The sequence below is a fragment of the Eschscholzia californica genome, unplaced genomic scaffold (assembly GCF_041429995.1).
Source record: "Eschscholzia californica isolate CP2 unplaced genomic scaffold, dmEscCali1.0.p SCAF_1, whole genome shotgun sequence".
In the NCBI taxonomy this organism is placed as follows: Eukaryota; Viridiplantae; Streptophyta; class Magnoliopsida; order Ranunculales; family Papaveraceae; genus Eschscholzia; species Eschscholzia californica.
Genome location: NW_028238198.1, coordinates 3,646,854 through 3,666,737, shown reverse-complemented (window position 1 = coordinate 3,666,737; position 19,884 = coordinate 3,646,854). Strand labels below are relative to the sequence as shown.

At 36.2% G+C, this 19,884-nt stretch overlaps 1 protein-coding gene and 1 pseudogene across 2 annotated transcripts; one reads left to right on the top strand and one right to left on the bottom strand.

The window, feature by feature from the left end:
- Nucleotides 1-13,241: 13,241 nt before the first annotated feature.
- Nucleotides 13,242-15,008, top strand: LOC147563339 (pentatricopeptide repeat-containing protein At5g48910 pseudogene; annotated as a pseudogene).
- Nucleotides 15,009-15,082: 74 nt separating this feature from the next.
- LOC147563338 (transducin family protein / WD-40 repeat family protein) lies at nt 15,083-19,884 on the bottom strand. Of its 2 annotated transcripts, XM_086636936.1 has the most exons (12): nt 19,460-19,884; nt 18,097-19,199; nt 17,671-17,847; nt 17,427-17,540; nt 17,223-17,327; nt 16,812-16,946; nt 16,663-16,718; nt 16,479-16,578; nt 16,280-16,396; nt 16,048-16,174; nt 15,832-15,962; nt 15,083-15,728 (listed from the first exon to the last, which is right to left on the bottom strand). In XM_086636936.1, the coding sequence occupies exons 1-12, from the start codon at nt 19,737-19,739 to the stop codon at nt 15,321-15,323; spliced, it is 2,853 nt and encodes a 950-aa protein (XP_086493062.1). In that variant the 5' UTR covers nt 19,740-19,884; the 3' UTR covers nt 15,083-15,320. The 2 variants fall into 2 exon arrangements, with proteins under 2 accessions (XP_086493062.1, XP_086493055.1); XM_086636929.1 differs by having other exon boundaries at nt 17,223-17,540; nt 19,460-19,821.

Genomic DNA, 19,884 nt, shown 5'->3' with positions numbered 1-19,884 from the left:
TTCAGTTTTCCATTATTTTTTCTCTCATTTGAAGTTGTGGATTTTTATTTTCTCCTGAATCTTTTTCATATGATCCAACAATGTTCGAATCTCAATCTGCCAACTAAATTTGAACTCTATAACCTAATTCCCTCGGACCTAATTTTCACCCAAAACCCCTTCATTTGCATTGATCGAAGATCCTGAAAAAGGTTTAACCATTTTCTCCGATGAATCCTCAGTTCATTTCCCGGTGAGTTTTCCTTCGATTTTGATACTCATTGGCATATATAATTTCTTCAAAGTTTAAAACTGACGATCAATTTAGATTTTGTTCGATTTCAAAGAAAAGAATAAGTATTCAAATTTGGGATTTCTGTAATTCTTGATATTGGTTAAATATTAATGATGTTGTGAAGTTCTCGACATAAACGACAGAGGCATAGTTCGAGGGATGGTAGAGAACGATCTGATTCTTAAGAAGATTGGAATACGAAAAGTAGAAATGACGGGGAAGAACGAATAATTAGAGTGAGTAGGGATTCTATTTTGGGTGATGAACAAGTCTTTGTTTCTCTGATGGAAGATGGTAATGGTGAGGCAAATAATGTTAGTGGTAAACAGGAATAATTTGAAGATGAGAGATGGAAGAGAGATAAAGTGGATGGTTTTAAGTCGGAAATGAAGGGTTTTGTTTATTCCAAAAGTACTAAATCTCTTGATGAAACCGTAATTCGTCTCTATTTGCTTCATATTGATTACATATAAAATAAGTATATCATAAAGTATAATAAAATTCACGACCCTTAGGGCCTCCTTAATTCGTGATCTTTAGGATCCTTAATTTGTGACTTTTAGTTTTTTTTTTGGCAATCTTGTACTCCTTTCAGGGGCGGGGCCACTAAGGGGCCTGTGGAGGCGCATGCCCCCACAAGCTCCTTAGATACCTTCTTGTCTTCTTCATAAATGGAAACTAAACCTTTTTATATGGAAACCATTCACCCTATATATCCACCACATGTCCACATATTAACCAATTAATAGTCTAACTTAAGCCTATTTTGGAAATAAATTAATTCCTAGTATTTTTCTACTTCAAACTCATACATTTATTAAGATCCTTAAGATAAGATCAGAAAAAGTTTTAAAGGCGCTTCTCATTCTTGTTAAAAGAGTCTCTAAGTTAAAAGTACTCGCAAGTCCTAAAATTAAAAAAACGCTCTTAAGTACGATTTTGTTTTGCTCAAAATCGATAGACTCGAGACTCAAGATTCAAAACTACCATTTTTTAGCGAAAGACAATGAAACCACATTTACCAAGTCAAAGAGAATGCGTAACAAGAAGGGCAAGATGGCGTTATCAAAGCTTTTCTAAGATCAAACAACAACATATTAATTGAATTTTTTTCCAACGTTGTCGTTTTTTAAATATGGTAAACTTTTGTGTGACTTAAACTTTTTTCCTTTAAGGCGACCCAGGAGGAATTCAACACGGTAAATTAAAGTCAATAGTTGGTAGCCTAAGTGGTTCCAAGGTGTTGACATAAACTCTAGAAAGCCCTGGAGGTCCCAGGTTCGAATCCCAGAGAAGGTGGAATCTTTGGTTATTTGAATTGGGATTATTAGGGTGTAAATAATGTTGTTGGCCTTTAGGGCATGTTCTAGTTGGGCTATAGGCCCGGTCCTGTTAGTGTTTGAGTGGGCGGTTATCGAGCTTATCACATCTATGATGTATCAAGTGCCAAATGTAACGACATACGTAGATCGTAGTCGACTTCCAAAAAAAAAAAAAAAAAAAACACGGTAAATTAAAATGTTATGAATAAATAAATAACGCTTTATTTACTTATGATACTTTTTTTTTTACAATGAAAATGTGCCCCCAGAAAAGAAATTTTCTGGCTTCGCCACTGATTTAGAGTCAACCAAATTTTCAAGATTTTTAACAAAATTAGCAGAAAATTTGAACTATATCACTAAAAAATAATCAAAACCCAATTTAAATTAGGTATTTACCAGACGATACCATAAGCGCCTCGACCCTAATTCCGGCTTGGAACTACAAGTGAATCAGTGATGATCGGAACAAGTTCTAATCTCAAATCACTCATCTCTGATATCATCTTCTTCTTTTTTCTAACTCAAGTTCTTTTACTTTTTAATGCCATTAAAACTTCATTGATTTTAGAGATTTCGTTAGGTGTGTTGATGTCTACAGTGGAATTAGCTAATAGAGTAGTAGTTTTTGGGGTTCTTATTTCAAATCACTTGTAGATCTGATGATCTGAACTGATGATGATCAAGAACTTTTTTGGTTGATTGCTATAATTTTCAATATCGAATAGTTGAGAAACAAAAGTTGCATTTATAAGTTTATTGAAAGTGAACAATGTTTAGTTGGAATTTGTTCTTAATATGCAATGAAAGAAGAAGATAAGAGACGATCGTATCTACCGCATAGAAAAGATTTGATTTGTTTCTTTGCCAATGTGAATGGACTCAACAGAAAACTTTATCCATTTCAATGATAATCAAATCTGTTATGATTATTGGAGAGAAGAGAAAGAGGCAGAAGAGAGAGAGAAAGAGAAGAGAAAGAGAAGAGAAGAGAGAGAGAGAAGATGATGAAGTTGCCGGCCGTCGCCGGCAGGGCCGTGCAGTGGGGGGTGCGGGCCGTGCGCCCGCACAGGGCCCCCCACCACAAAGGGCCATTTTCAAGTTATTGGCCATTTATTAACCCTATTAAACCAGGAAGGTTATAGGATTAGCATGAGTTGTGAGTAGCTTAGCTGGTGCACTGTTCATCTCTTGGGCTAGAGGTCTTGGGTTCGAGTGCTACCGGTAGCACTTTCTCTTAATTTTTTTGGAAGAGGTCAAATTGAAACGTTAGTGGTCAATGATTCAAGTGGTATAATATACATGTCAACAAAAAAAATGGTATAATATATAGTATTTTCATCCCAAAGCCAATAAGGACAACAAAACTATTCTCTAACTATCACAAATCTCCTTTCTCTCAGTCTCTCTTGCGACATGATAATTCTATAATTTTTATCGCAACGCAATTTGTTCTTTGACACATAACTTTCTTTGTAATCCTTATTTTTTTCTCCTCACTAAAATTTCTCATTCTTTCTATCATATGAATCTCTATCCAAACTCTCATTATCATTCATAACTAAACTATAATTTAATGTGTGAGATGAAAAAGTTAGCCACAACCTTGACATACACAAAAGCAACCGAATGCGTAAAAAATTTAGATTTTACGTTTGCTTATACAAGGGGGGCCAACTAAAAAATTTGGCACCGGGCCCCCGGATTCTCAGGCACGACCCTGGTCGCCGGCAACATCCGGCCGACAAGGTGCGTTTGGTTTGTGTTTTTTCGGTTTTGCACTGTCTTCTCCGAAAACTTTTTTGCTTTCCCCAAAGCGGTGGCCTTTCAAAATAGGTCATTCTTTTTGGGACTGACGTAGTATTATAGGACCTATGGTTTAAAGAGAAGAAGAGTACTTTTGGTGGGTGCATTAAATGGCAGCTAGAACGCACTATCAAATGGTCTAACATGTGATTTTACTTATTCATAAAAAAAAGATCCTATTTTTAAAAATTCAAGTGTCTAACTTCCTAATTGATTTTTCCGATTTTAGTATTGGTAACTTAAAAAGTAAACGAAGTTGTTTTCCGGGCACAAGATAGAAAAAACGGATTCTAAGGTGCTGTTTGTTTTTTTTTTTTCAGATCTGAAATCTGAATTGGAGTCAATTCAGATTTCAGACGTTTGTTTTTTTATATAAGAAAATCTGAAATCTTGTCTGAATTAGGTTAGTATCTGAAATGGCTGAATACAAGCCCTCTTATTTCAGACTTTACAACAAGTCTGAAATAAGAGCCTAACATCTGAAACAAAGCAAATGACCAGCAATGCCCCTGTAAAATTGGAATTTCTTTTTTTTATCCTTTTTATCCCACGGCCGCAACCACCACCGGGACTAACAACCAGAACTACAGCCACCACCGGCTAGCACCACCACCGACCAACACCACCACCGACCAGCACCAACACCGGCCAGCACCACCACCGGCCAGCACCACCACCGGCTAGCACCACCACCGGCTAGCACCAACAACCAGAACCACCACCTTCATTCTCCCTCATTGGATTTTGTCTATGTCCTCCATTAACCCAAGTCTCCTGAAACCTAAGTTTATTCAAAGAGTTGGGTATTTTAAATCACAATACAACCTAAAATACTAAGGCAAACACAATCAAAGATTTGGGTATTTGAAATCAAAATACAACCTAAATCTTAGGGCAAACACAATCAAAGATTTGGGTATTTTAGGTCAGTAAATTTATTCAAGATTTGGGTATTCGAAAATTAGGGCAAACACAACCCAAATCTTCGAAAAATCAGAAGTATTGTGAACCCTTGAGGAATCTGGCGAGGGTAAGCTCTCTGATCTTCGAGTTCTGGGTATAAAGAGGGGTAATGAGGAAGAGTGAGAGAGAATGAGAGAGGGAGAGAGAAAGAGAATGAGAGAGGATGAGAGAGGAAGAGAAAGAGAATGAGAGAGAGATGAGTCTCTACCTGGCATCCATGGGAGAGAGGCAGGTACGGGAAAGAGGAGAAAAAAATAGGGTTTTTTACTTTTATATATGGAGAAAGATACTTAGGGTTTCTTTTGTCAAAAAGACCAATAAGGTTATAAAGGTCAAAATTTCCATTCAGACCCTATAATTCAGATTACAAAAACAAACATCAAACTTTTAAAAAAAAAATCAATCAATTCAGATTCAGCCAATTCAGTTCAGCCAATTCAGATTCAACCAGTACATAAATAAAAAAACAAACAGCACCTAAGTCAAGAATGCTAAATGTTACTAATGAATTTGAAATGGTAACAAATTACTCGCCTTTTTAGTTTGTTTGACAACAAAAAAAACGATATTTGGTTGTAATTGTGTGAAACTAGAGGGAGATGCTCTTTATGAGGGATTATTATGATTCTTTCCTAGCTTCTTGTGCCTTCTAGGGACGTGATATGTTAGAGTATCAAAACTGTTTTGACTTTATTGCTGACAACAAAAAAATATATTTTGAAAAACAAAATCTTAATAATTGATTTGGACGAACCTATAGTAAATATTACATTCTCCAAAAAAGAACTTCTACGTTTTTTTTGTTAATTATGATTAAAAAAGATTAATAAAAATAAATAAACAATGAGTTTTGGTGGTGGTGGTCTTTGTGGTACTAGTGGTACATTGGTGGCGTACAGGAGCGGCCCGTGGCCAAAGTCACCAAAGCGGTCGCTTTGGACCAAAAATAATCAAGGGATTCAATTTCCTATTTCGTATGTAACTTTCGAAAAACTAATTATACTTGAAATCAATTTCAAACATAATTTAAGACGTAGCTTAGTGGTAAAGAGTTTAAATCTTTGACGATGGTGATGATCGTAGTTAGATTTAGGGTTTAGGATACAACGTTAGTACCAACTACCAAGTGATGTGTCACAAGATGTGTTTGACATAACACCATTAGTAGAAATGTTGTGATTGCCAGTTACAATCTTTAGAGAGAAGTCAGCATAACCAGGGCTGGTCCTGAGATTTCGGAGGCCCAAAGCGAGTATAAAGAATGTGGGCCCACGTGTGTTTCACAATAAAAAATATGTCGTATATTGTCTTAAACATGACTCGAACGTTCTAATTGAGTTGAGTGAACATTTGCCGAATTCGAAGAGAGTCCTAATTGTTTCATATATGAATTTTTCGATCAAGTGGTTATAACAATATAAACCAATTTTAACCTCAACAACTAAATCAGGCAATTCGAGATATAATATGACCCATCCCGATATTTGTAGAAAAATTATAGGGCAAGCCTAAAAGAAATCATCTTGCTTTAGATACACAAGAGAGATAAAAGGAAAATTTGAACAACAAATAATTAAACTTTTTAGTAAGATAGGGTGTCCTCTAACACAGTTAAATCAATTTAGCGAAATTGCATTAACTAATTGTTTGCAAAAGTTAATTATGCCCATAATGCAACTTTCTATGCTTGTAGGAAAAGCCTTGTCATATTAATTTCACATTATATAAATCAGAGTATTTGTACAGTTTACATGAGAAAACAATGTAATGTATTGTTAAAGTATAATTACTTTAAATTTGTTATTAAATTTACAAAACAAAAATTCATATTTATATTAATACAGGTGGTGATATGTTAGTATAATGATGGTGATAACTATAAATCAAAACGATAATAAAACTACGATCATAAATCAAAATAAGGAGTCAAAGAAAAATAAAATAATTAATACACTACTACATATACTATATTATAATTTCTTTCAAAAAAGAAATATACTATATTTGTAAACATATAAGAAACGGAAAGATGGGGATTGGAGGAAGAACAAAATCCTTTAAGTGATGAGAGGGAGTCAGAGAGAAGTGTGGGAGAAGAGTATAGTACGAGACAGAGGACTAGAGTAGATGAGAAATTGAAAAAGGCATAAAAGATTTTGTTGTGGGGCTCATACACGAATCTCCTTATCTTAAAGGGAGAATTTGACATACACCCCCACTATTATATGAATATTAGGACTACACCCCCACTTTTTGAAAACTTTTGATATACACCCCCACTTGGACGGAAACCGTCAATTCGGAGTTAAGTTGGGTGTGTGCGAAACACACACGCCAACCATGACGATTTTACCCTTTTGTAGTTGTTGAAATATTTTGAGCGATTTTGACATACACCCCCACTATTATATGAATTTTTGGACTACACCCCCATTTTTTGAAAAAAACAAAAATTTTCAATTTGCCCTCCAACGATCATCTTTTACCTTTTGTCTTATAAACTTATTAATCTTAGACAAGCTAAAAGATCAAAGCGAAAGAACTTATTTATCTCATATGTCAAATAAGATAAATAAGTTCTTTCGCTTGATATCCCAAATAGTTCCTCCCATCTTTTCTATAGTTTGATATCTCAAATAAGTTCTTTCGCTTTGATCTTTTAGCTTGTCTAAGATTAATAAGTTTTTAAGACAAAAGGTAAAAGATGATCGTTGGAGGGCAAATTGAAAAATTTTGTTTTTTTCAAAAAATGGGGGTGTAGTCCAAAAATTCATATAATAGTGGGGGTGTATGTCAAAATCGCTCAAAATATTTCAACAACTACAAAAGGGTAAAATCGTCATGATTGGCGCGTGTGTTTCGCACACACCCAACTTAACTCTGAGTTGACGGTTTCCGTCCATGTGGGGGTGTATATCAAAAGTTTTCAAAAAGTGGGGGTGTAGTCCTAATATTCATATAATAGTGGGGGTGTAAGTCAAATTCTCCCTATCTTAAACCCCATACCCATAGTGGCCCTTTTCTTTGCGATGTTGTGGGTTTGGAATAAATTTTTAAAGGCACCTCAAATTAAATTCTTTTCAAATGGGCCCCTAAATAGGCCCAAAGCGATGATTTGTTCGCTTTGAGTCAGGGCAGGCCCTGAGCATAACCCACACTTCAGAGAGAAATGTGTGAAACAAAAGGAAGAATTAGAAATTTTCTTTGTGCATGAATTTTACTTGGCATAGAGTGACTGTCACCACAAAGATGATCTCATTGCTCTGTACAATTTTAATATAATAATAATGGTTTAACAGAGCAGTGCCGTATATAGCCGAAAATAAATAAAATAACATTAACTTCAATTACGTTTATGTCCAAGTATATTAACATGAAAAGCGAAGAAAAATCATCTAACAACAAAATGTAGTTACTTAGAAAAGTACAACCATATGTATCAAAGAATATTAATGATAAGTGTCATTTCCTGGAGAATTCGTTAATAGGTGGATAAAATTTAAAGAGAATGCTATTTGACCAGACAAAAATCGCATCGCTGGGGTTTTTTTTGTTGGGCCAAATAGCACGGTTGTATATTTAAACATATGAGACTATGGGTTAAATTTTGAGTGAATTAGGGAATATTAGGGTTCATCTTTCCTCCCAAGAACTAGTTAAGATATGATGAAGAAAATGTAGTACCAATCTTGTCTAAAATGGAGTCAAAAGTGGTATAGATTATCACATTACTTGGTAAAAAGTGTAATCCTCACTCATAGAAATGTAGTCGGAAATCAGGACTAGTCAGTCGACCTGGGCCTTGCTACTAGGGGGGATGACAACGGGACCAGTCGGTTTTCATCGATTAAACTTAAAATATAAATATATATGTATATATAATTATTACATATATTATTATATTATATATAAAAACTAGGCATAACCCCCTCCACGGCGGAGGAATGCCCTTTACGCAACTTAAAAAATTAGACATGATATTTGATTATTTAAGTTTTGTTCTCTTTAAACCTGTAACCGAATGATCCTTAATATATCGACTTCGATGAGACGCCAACAAACCTAGATCTAGTACCATAAACATTATTGCTTTAAGTTATATGTTGTCATGTGTCTATTTTCGTCTACTGTCTGTTGCCTGCATTTGTCGATTTTCGTCTACTATCAAGAATAAACTCAGAAACATTTAAAAATCAAAGTCAATTTTTAAGGTGCCGGAGAGAAATAATTTGAAAAGCAGCAGGTTCATACCCGGATATCCTTAGCTGAAACACAAATGTGCAAAGTGATCTTCGGTGATATACGAAAATATGAAATTTGAGTGCAGGAAAAGATAGTTGGTTCGAATAAGTATTTATCATGTCTTGTCATAAGTAATTCTTTTCACGGTAAAACATATCAAATATTGCATAAACAAAAACATCACTTTTACATTAGACATAGAAGTAGTTTGAGAAATTCACCACTTCCTTTAGATCTTAGAAACTTTTACATCAGACATATCAAATATTGCATAAACAAAAACATCACTTTTACATCAGACATAGAAGTAATTCTTCTTTTATCTCTCTTCTATGCCATCCTACAATATCTAAAAAACACAAATACAATTTGAAATTAAAATAAAAACGACACAGCCAAAAAATTACAGAATCAAAAACGTTTTTTATCAATCCAAATAAATAACATCAAGCGTCCATGAACGGTCGTAATTGTGGTCATTTAGCCTTGTAGTTAATGCTAATTCTATTTCTGTGATTTTCACTCGAAATTTGACCTAACAACGTGACACTCTTTCTTACTAAAAATTTAAATTTTTAGTGAGATTTGGTAAGAAATGGTGAACATTGGTCAAGAGGATGTTGGTTTCTCCATGCAATGCTTTAACATAGTGTTATCCCCATCATGTACTCCTTTGCTACCTTTTAAATTGACGCAAGACTTTAATTTGTAAACGAACTATATCAAGTTTTTGTTGTTGAAAAGAACTATATCAAGTTGGCTAGCTGAAGTTTCCATTAGTCTTTCATGAGGAATTTCGCCAAACCTAAGAAATCAACAACACATCAAGTACTGTTCATTCCCAACTTTGTATAAGAATGATCATTGATTCATTGGTGTTAATAACAAATTGATTTGTGCCAACTCCAAACTTATCTTACCAAATGGGACATTGTGCTTCTAAAAGACTACTTGTTTTAGAGTCATCATTTTGAGAATGCAAAACTAAAATAGGTGTCCAGTCATTCAACCATATCATATAATATATCAATACATCATTTTCTATGAAACTAACTGACTAATTTATTACGTGAAATGTAAATTAATCCGATGTAAAAAAATTAATTAAATTTAATAAACCAAACTAAAATAACTTAACAATCCGTCAAAGTACAAACTGAACTAACTGGATGTAACACTAATTACTCGATAGAATCATAACCTTTGCACCATAGAGATTGAAGTGAAGAAGAACAGAGACAATATCTGAAAAAAAATAAACTCTCAAATGATTATTTAAATTGTTACAATCTACCCATTATTGACATTGTCAATGATGTAGAGGAATTGGCCGAGAAATACATGGATGAGATCGAAGCGGCCAAATACAAGAGTGACAGACTAAAACGGCCAAAATCGAAGCTACGGGTGTCGGAATTGGACGAAATTTTGAGGGATGGTGCGAAATAGCGTTCCGGTCATTTGTTGTGGATGTTCCACAACGGGCCCACTTTGAGGTGCAAATTCCATCCTTTAGGGCCTCAAAACGGGCTTTTACTAGTTTTTTTTCTATTTTTGGTAATTGTTTTCAGTTTAGGATTATTACTATTCTAGTATTTTATTTTTTAGGAGTTTCTATTGGAGTTTGACCAAGATTAGGAAACCCTAAGTCTATATAATGAGGGCTTAGAAGTTGTTTCAGTCATTCATTCAATCAACAAAATTCAGTATTTTAGTATTCTTGTTATCAATTTCGGTTCAAATGAGGGCTTAAAAGTTGTTTCAGTCATTCATTCAATCAATAAAATTTAGTATTTTAGTATTCTTGTTATCTATATAATGAGGGCTTAGAAGTTGTTTTACAAATGAATACATCTTCTCTAACATCCCCCCAAATCGAACGTTGGTTAACTAGAGATAGCTTGTATTTTAGCTCATTGAATCGAGAGGTCGACAGACCTTTGATAAAAATGTCTGCAACTTGATCCATTCCTGGAGCAAATTTAACTTCTAACCTTCTAGCTGCAACTTGTTCTCTAACAAAATGAAAATCGATTGAAGCATGTCTTATTTTGAAGTGAAGTATCGGATTCACATCCAGATAGGTTGTATTGATGTTATCACAATGAACAACTGGAGGAGATGAAGCTTGGATGCCTAACTCTTGGAGCAGATTCTGCGACCAAATTATATCTGCACTTGTGTGAGCTACTGCTCTGTACTCTTACTCGGCCTCAGTTGATGATCTCGCAACTGTTGGTTGAGTTTTTGAAGTCCATAAGATCAAATTAGGCCCAAGAAAAACACAAGAACCAGTTGTTGATCTTCTATCATCTGGAGAGCCTGCCCAATCAGCATCAGAAAAACCCAATAAGGGAGAAGAACCAGCCTTTCGAATACACAAACCTTCAGTGAAGGTGCCTTTTAGATATCTTAGAATTCGTTTGGCAGCAATAAGATCCATAGTGGATGGAGATTTCATGAACTTGGAGACTTGATTGACTGCATAACAAATGTCAGGTCGAGTCATTGTTAAGTATTGTAATGCCCCAGCTAAACTTCTGAATAGGGAAGAATCAAATAATTCATCACCATCATTTTTTGAAAGTTTCTTTCCTGTGAGAACAGGGGTGGTCACTGATTTTGAGTTGCTCATGCCAAATTTCTGTAATAAATCTCGAATATATTTTTGTTGAGTAAGAATGATTGATGATGAATCACGAATAGCTTCCATTCCAACAAAATAGGAGAGATCTCCCATATCAGTCATGTCGAACTTATGTTTCAAATTTGTAATTAGTAATTGCAATTTGGAAAAGGATGAGCCAGTAACAATAATATCACCCACATATAGTAACAATATAGTTAAACTAGAGGAAGAATTATGAAATAACATAAAAGGATCAGATATTGATTGCTTGAACCCCAAAGAGAGTAAAAAAGAACTAAACTTGTAGTGCCAAGCTCTTGGAGCCTGTTTGAGGCCATATAAAGCTTTATTTAGCTTGCACATATGATCCGGAAAGGTTTGATCTATGAATCCCTTTGGTTCAGTCATGAAGACAGATTCAGAGAGATCACCATTTAGAAAAGCATTTTTGACGTCTAATTGACGAATTGACCAACTTCCTGATACGACCATTGATAAAATTGTTCGTATGGTAGCTGGATGAACTACAAGCCTGAAAGTCTCATCATAATCAATACCCTATTGTTGAGAGTATCCACGAGCAACTAATCGAGCTTTATAACGTTCGATTTGACCATCAGATCTTTGTTTTATTCTATAAATCCATTTACAATTGATGATATTCATTTTAGGATCTCAAGGAACCGGAGTCCAAGTTCGATTTTTGTGGAGAGCATTTATTTCAGCTTCCATTGCCTGTAGCTAGTGATTATGTTTGAAGCTTGAAGAAAAGTTGTTGGTTCTTCAATCTTCAAAGAACTGGCAGTAGAAATTTGATTAGAAGAAGGAGAAAAGAAAAATATCTTTGGTTTTCGAGTGCCATCTTTACTTCTTGTTATCATTGGGTGGACAGAGGTGGAAGAGGAATAAGGAGGCGCAACATGGTGAGAGACAACAGTACTCTGTTCGAGTAGAGTATCAGAAAGTGGGAAACAAAAAGATGGAGAAGAAGACGTAGTGGTGGCTGTAGGAGAGGCAGATGAAGGGACCACAGGTGTGGGAGTGGGAAACTCTTGGTTAGTAGTGGGAATAAAGGTACTGTGAGGCATGACAACTGGGACCAAATGGCTAGGAATGTCGATAGGGATAGAGGCGTTTGTACGACCCTCAGAATGAAATGAGTGAGGATAACCCACATGTTGAGAATGAGTATGAGAAGGTGGGTGAGTATCACGAGAACCTGGAGGGTGAGAAAGTATAGATGGGTTTGTTCTGACAGGTGGAGAGATAGCACCAGCTGGACCAGTCGTCCTTAATGGACCAGACTAATAGAGAGAGAACAAATTCGACTTAGGGTTTAGAATTGGGGTTTCGTTGATGAGGAAGAAGAAGCAAAAGGGAACATGGATTCATCAAATACAACATTTCATGAAATATAAACACGAGAGGAAGATTCATCTAAGCATCGGTATTCTTTATGATTCGTACTATAACCGAGAAATATGCATGGTTTTGATTTGAAATCAAGTTTTGATGATCGATAAGGAGTGAGTAATGGAAAACAACGACAACCGAAGGTTCGCAGAAAGTTATAATCAGGTTTTCGATGAAATAACATTTCAAATGGTGAGATTCCATTGTGAATTGAAGAGGGTAGACAATTAATTGTAAAGATTGCAGTCTGAAAAACGTCAGCCCAAAATTTCAGAGGTGCAGAGGACTGATGAAGAAGACCTGTTTCCACAAGGTGGCGAATTTTTCGCTCAACCACTCCATTTTGCTGTGGAGTGTGGGGACAGGTTCTGCGATGATGAATGTCATTTTAAGTTAGAAAGTCAGATAATTCATTGCTGATGTATTCTCCTCCACCATCAGTTTGAAGAATTTTGATTGGTTTCGAAAATTATTTTTCAACTAGTGATTTAAAGATTTTAAACATGTTACTGACTTCTGATTTTAAGAATGGGCTGTCTAGACTTATTGTTAACGGTTAAAATTTCAAACACTTTTCCCGCCACAAATCTCCCCGTCATAAAAAAACCTCTCCCTCTTACTCCTCTGTTCACACCTTCATGAAGCCAAACAAATCCATGCCCTAATTATCAAATCCTCTCAAATCTTCACCTTCATGAACCTTACCCTTTTTTATGGAATACCCTCATCAGAGGCAATCTCAAGAATCAAAACCCACTTAAATCAATTCTTCTTTATGACCAGATGTTTCAGAAATCAGTCCAACCTGATCATTTTACCTTCACTTTTCTTCTCAATGCTTGCACCCACTTACCAGCTCCAGAATTCGGAAAACAGATTCATTCTCAGATAATCAAGCTTGGGCTCTGGGCTCGGATCAAATGCTTATATTAGGAATAAATTGATCCATCTTTATTCGATATCTGGGTTGATTTTAGATGCTCGGAAGGTGTTTGATAAAAGTACTGAATTAGATATTGTCGCTTGGAATAGCATGCTTGAAGCTTATGCAGATTGTAGAGATAGAGATTCACTTTAAACTGTTCGATGAAATGCCTCTGAGAGATGTTGTTTCTTGGAACACAATGATTGGTTTTTATGTGCAAGTGGGAGAATTCAAGGAAGCTATTCTACTTTTTCGAATAATGCAAGAAAATGGAGAGTTAGCGAACCAAGTTACGTTAATTAGTATTCTATCTGCAGTTTCACATTTGGGTGCTCTTGCTCTAGGTAGATGGGTTCATGCTTATATTGACAAGAATAGGATTGAGCTTGATGAGAATTTAGGTTCAGCACTCATAAACATGTATGCGAAATGTGGGTGTTTAGATGGAGTGATTCAAGCATTTCGAGAAACGAAGAAGAAGAGTGTAGATACTTGGAATTCGATGATATCTGGCCTAGCATCAAACGGGCAAAGCATAAAGCTATCGAACTCTTCTCTGAGGTGGAATCTAAGGGAGTTAAACCCAATGCAATAACTTTCTCTTGTGTTCTAAATGCTTGTAGTCATGGAGGTTTGGTTGATGATGGTGTTAGAAATTTCAGAAAGATGAGTGAAATATACAAGATCAAACCAGATATAGCACATTACGGATGCATGGTTGACCTGTTTGGTCGTGCGGGTATGTTTGATAAAGCAGAGGAGTTCATTCGAACCATGCCGTATGAGCCTGATGTGGTTATGTGGAAAGCTTTATTGGGTGCTTGTAGAATCCATAGAAATTTCGAGATGGGGGAGAGAGCTGGACTTAGACTTATCGAACTAGCACCACATGATAATGCGAGTTATGTCTTGTTATCGAACATATATGCAATCTCTGATAACTGGGATGGAGTTCACAAAATGAGGAAAATGATGTGGGAAAGAGGCGTAAAGAAAATTCCTGGGTGTAATTCTATTGAATTGGATGGGGTTGTTCACGAGTTCATCGTCGGAGATATTACTCACGTAAAGAAGAAAGAGATTTATGAAATGCTAGACGAAATGGGAGAAAAACTAAAGCTTGCTGGGTATCAACCTGATACAAAACAAGTTTTGTTAGATATCGAAGAGGAAGAGGTGAAGCAAAGTTCACTTGGACATCATAGTGAAAAGTTGGCAATTGCTTTTGGTTTTATCAGTACAAAACCTAGAACAACCATCAGAGTGGTAAAGAACCTTCGTGTTTGTAGTGATTGTCATTCTGTGATGAAGCTTCTGTCAAAGATATATAACCGTGATATTATTATTAGAGATGCAAATCGATTTCATCATTTCAGATATAGATCGTGTTCTTGTATGGATTACTGGTAATATCTGTTCTTATGAATTACTTCATTGTTGTATGTTTTAACTGATCATTTGATGCTCATTTATCTGCTTGAAAAAAAAAAATCTTCCTCTCATGCAAGTTTTTCTTTTTCGTATCGAAATTTAGTACCTCAGAACTACCCACCACTGTGTATCTGGAATAGGGAAAAAATTATCGAAAAATTTTCACCCGAACTTGGGATTTACATTTTAAGTTTTTTTTCATGTATAAACTACAATACACATATACAAAGTGAAATAGATAAAAAAACTCTAATCTGTCTTCTGAGTTGTTGCTTCAATAAGAAGCTGATAACATCTAACCTCACACCTTCACTCTCAAGTCCCAGACTTCTTCTTGAAGGAATCAAAGAGAGTAGCTTTTCCATCAGTTTTCGACGACTTCGCAAATGGATTTGACGGTCTTTTGGTTTCAGATGGATTGATCTCCTCAGTTTTGTTCCCACCAACCTTGTCATTTGGCCCTTTCAAGAAAGGATTGGTACCGAGGGCTATCTTTTTCGTACCGCTAATTCCATTGGGTTCCTTCCTATCCTCTCCCAGTTTAGCTCCCACTTCTGTTGCAGCTTGCTTTGAAACAGAAGGTGAAGGCAATTTTGGCGGAGGTACCTGAAGTTCAGGTTCTGCCCTTCTGTTTTGAGGCACACAAGTGATATCCTCTGCCTTCTTTGAGGTTGGATATGAAGATGATGGTATCGCTCCAAGGGTTTCATTTAGCATTCTTTCCTATAAAGCAGAAGCAGAGGTTTAAGAAGAAAGAAGTTTTATGCTAGCTATCGAAAAGCAAAAATAGATTGAAGATTGGAAATAGGAGTATATTCTTAGTTACCTCCAGTATCGAATTAAACCGCTCTGCCAAAACTGGAAGACCCTTGACAGTAACAAGCTTTATTGCTCCTTTCACCGACTTCTCCGACGATAGAAGTTTTACAAGTTCAGTAGCTCTCAGAAGCTTATCGCCTGAAATAATATCACAATGAAGTATGACCCAACCATGATAATCACCATTTTTAAGACATGACTTGTAAATCTTAGTGATCTTTACCTTCGCAGCAAGCAGAAATTAGCCTGAAGATGCATCTGTCAAGAGATGCCTCGATAGTGAATGCCTCGTCATCGAGCAAAGTAGTGTCTTGACCTTTAGCAGCCATTTCATCTATCTTTCGTTGAATCTGCAAGGTTCAAAAAACACAGTTACATTTTATAATGGATGCCATGTCACAAGTTATATATATGTATAGTTACAAGGGTATGATTAAGAGAGAAATATGACGAACCCGTGAGAGATGTGAGTTACTCAAAATAAACTCATTTTCTAGGTCGTCTTTTCCCAGATCAGAGGATGCTAGTGGAAATGAAAGGTTAAGTAGTGTAAGAACTGGCTTGGGTGTCACCTGAAACACAAAAGATATAAATCATTCTTTATCTGAATGACATGGAAAGTAAGATGAGAACAAAGCTAGAGAAGAAGAATACCAGAGGGTATGAATCTGGATATTTGCAGACAACACAAAACATCTTGCTCGCATTCAACCCAACGATCCAATAGCTTTCTTCAGATTTATCCTTACTAGGACTGAGATATACATTGTTAGATAGTGAGAGAATATTAAATTGCATGGTTAGATATATTATACTGATGCTTAAAAAAAACATTTACCTGAATAGCTGATACCAACTGCCACCAAACTGGTTATTGAAAACTCTCAGAACTCCCTGCATATTTTGTTTCAAATCAGATCTTCATTTATAGAAGAATATGTTATGTGTATAACAGTAGTAATGATTCATTAAGAAAGCTCACTAAACCTTAGAATCAAATGAACTTAGTTGGCCTTCTTCGCTGTAACCTAGCCATGTTAGATGAGAACCAGGAGTCAACGGAAGATGACCTTTAAAGGGCTGAGTACAATGTGAAATGTTGAACAATCTGAACTCCATAACCTGCAAGTTGATATATACTTCAGATCCCAATTTTGCATTTCATAGAGTAGCTTAAGATCCAAATCTATAAAAGTATGTGCACGGATGAGGTAGGTTTGTTGACTACTCTTATACTTCTAGAATTATGTTGCTATACTTGTTAGATAGTAGGTTGATATTTGACAAAGTTATAGGCTCTACAATAGCAAATAAGACTGTAAATCGCATTTGATTTCTTAGAATTGAATATCATAACAACTAGGAATGACAATGTTCAATAAAAGTTGAGGAGGGTACCTGATCATTCGAAGGAAGACAACCAGAAGCATGAGTAACAACAGCTAGTTCATCCTTGAAGCCTGATGCAGTTACCACTGGCCCATCAAGACAAAGAATGTGCTTCTGCAATACGAATATCAAGTAGACTCGAGGAGTGAAAAAACAATCAAATAGATCATTCCAGAAGACGCAAAGTTCTATATAAAAGATTACATCACAAACCTGCAATCCACCTTCAGTAAAAATGCGAAGAATATTAAGATTGGTTATTGCAGCAACCCAACCAGTGCCAAGGGCTACAACCTTCACTTCTTCTCCCTCAAACCGCATAGACCACTGATTCACAAATTGTATTCAATATTAGTAAGAGTAGTGAAGCTTACACATATACCTAGACAAGTACACAAGCAATAACATAAGAGTCCAAAGCTCAAGCAAGGTTTAGAGATAGATTTACTGAGCTAACCTCGCTGTTATAGGCCCAGCTACTGAATGGACGATACATGAGAGTACTCATGTTCTTATCAGCCTTGCATGGACTTGCAAATACACTTCCGTTCTCATTAAGTGAAGCCATTGTGTAACCATAATGATCAGTCATGGACGGAACTCGTGGGCCTGTGCTAGTGTCATGGAAGTCAGTCTGCATAATACACAAAAAGAAACAATTGTTAAAGTACTCAGAAAACTAAAGCATTCTTCACTCGTGCCGCCAAAAAATCAAAAAACCAAAAGCATAATAAAGCCTCTTGAATTGTCGCCTAAGCGGCCTAATCTCAGGGCCACTGTACTTCCTTGATGATAAGTACTCGTTAAACAATCAAATGAAGCACAGTAAGTGAAATAGCTAACAACAAGAAATTTAGCAGGAAATAGTTACTGGAATCGTTACCTCTACATGAAATTTTCCGTCATTCTCAATTGTGGTTATACTTCCAATCATGTTGTAACATAGGAAACGTCGTTTCCCATCTTGCCCGGGTGTACAACCTGGCTGAAAAGGATCCTGCAATTTTGATTTTGCAGCACTTGTTGCCTTCGTGACTTCTTCAAACACATCATCTGAGGCTCTGTGAATACGAGAAGTTCTTTTACGAGGTTCAATCTTCAGTAGTAAATCGTCGTCATCATCACTATCTTCACCCAAAGCTTTGTAAGATTTATGCTGTTTACGTAGTCTTTTCCTCCCAACTAATTCAATCTCTCCTGAAATACTTTCACCACCATCACCCACACTACCTGAAACACTACACCCTTGATTGTCTTCATCATCCCAAATCAATCCATTACTTTCCGACTTGAGATTAGGAGCACCATCTGAAGGTGACTTCATAGACGAAGGTACCGGAGATTCCCACACCCCATACATCCCATTGACATCAATAACAGCTAAAGCATTCCCGTTTGGTTTCCACGCCATTGAACATATTATACTATCGAACTTTTGGCAACTGATATCCTGCCTTGTATCAACATCCCAAATCAATATCTTATTATCCAAACCAGAAGTAGCCATATATTTCCCGTTGGGTGACCAAGACAAGAAACAAACATGTCCAATATGATCACCTCTGAGTGTCAAAACTTTTTCCGATGTATCTCGGTCATACATCACAACATCATTTTTTAAACCCGGAACAGCTAATAAATTCCCATCCGGACTCCAACCCAATACATTCAAAATAGAAGTGTCAGTGCCATAGTAAGGAGCTACATTTTCCAGGGTATAAAGTATGCTCATGTTACATAGATCCCAATATATCACTGTCCCGACTGAATCGATTGAGGCCAAGTAGTCACTGTTGGGATCAAAACCTATGCCAGTAATGGGACCTTTATGTCCCTTAAGAACTCTTGCAATTGAACCATCAGTAGTATTAATTAGTTTAATACCCTCGTCGTCACCGGCAGCTGCCAACATTGTACCAGACTTGTTGAAAGCAAGAGCACGGATTGGTAACGTGAACCGGGTCACATTAGTTTGAAATTCCCCACCTACCCACAACATAGATTCATAAATTACAAGATCATAATGAAGCGAAAAAATAAAACATACAAGATTGAAATCATTTAGCCCTAAATAATTCCACCTTCCTATATGAAGTAGACGCATGAGATCTAAACTAAGAAGTTCCCAAACAGTAAAGATCTATCCAATCATATGCAAAATAATGACATTTCTGATGAAATTGCAGAAAATTAATGAAACCCTAATGATAAAAATGTAATTTGAGTAAATTAAGAGAAGAATATACCTGGGAAAGAAAACAGCTTGACAGAATGATCAAGTGAGCCAGAAGCAAGACAAGTAGAATCAGGACTAAGAACCAAAGAAGAAACGCCTTCTTTGTGATGACGAAGAAGATTTGGGGGTTTTAATTGTAAAAGGTAATCGTGAATGGAGATTGAAGAATCAGATGTGGAAGAAGTGATAAGGTATTGAGCTTCAATGTCCCATATAATAGAGCAGATAGAAGTGGCACCATCGTTGTTGTTCTTGTGAGCTTCCTTTAGCTTCACAGCTCGAGCTTTCATGGCGATTCCTTGTCTTTCGAATTATTACTGGTAAAATTAATCTAAAGTCCGTCCTGATAGTCTCTTATAGCCTTATTGGATTAGGGTTTCTTTTTGGGGGAAGTGTGATTTGTTTTGGGCGGGAACTGGGATTCTTTTTCGCGGG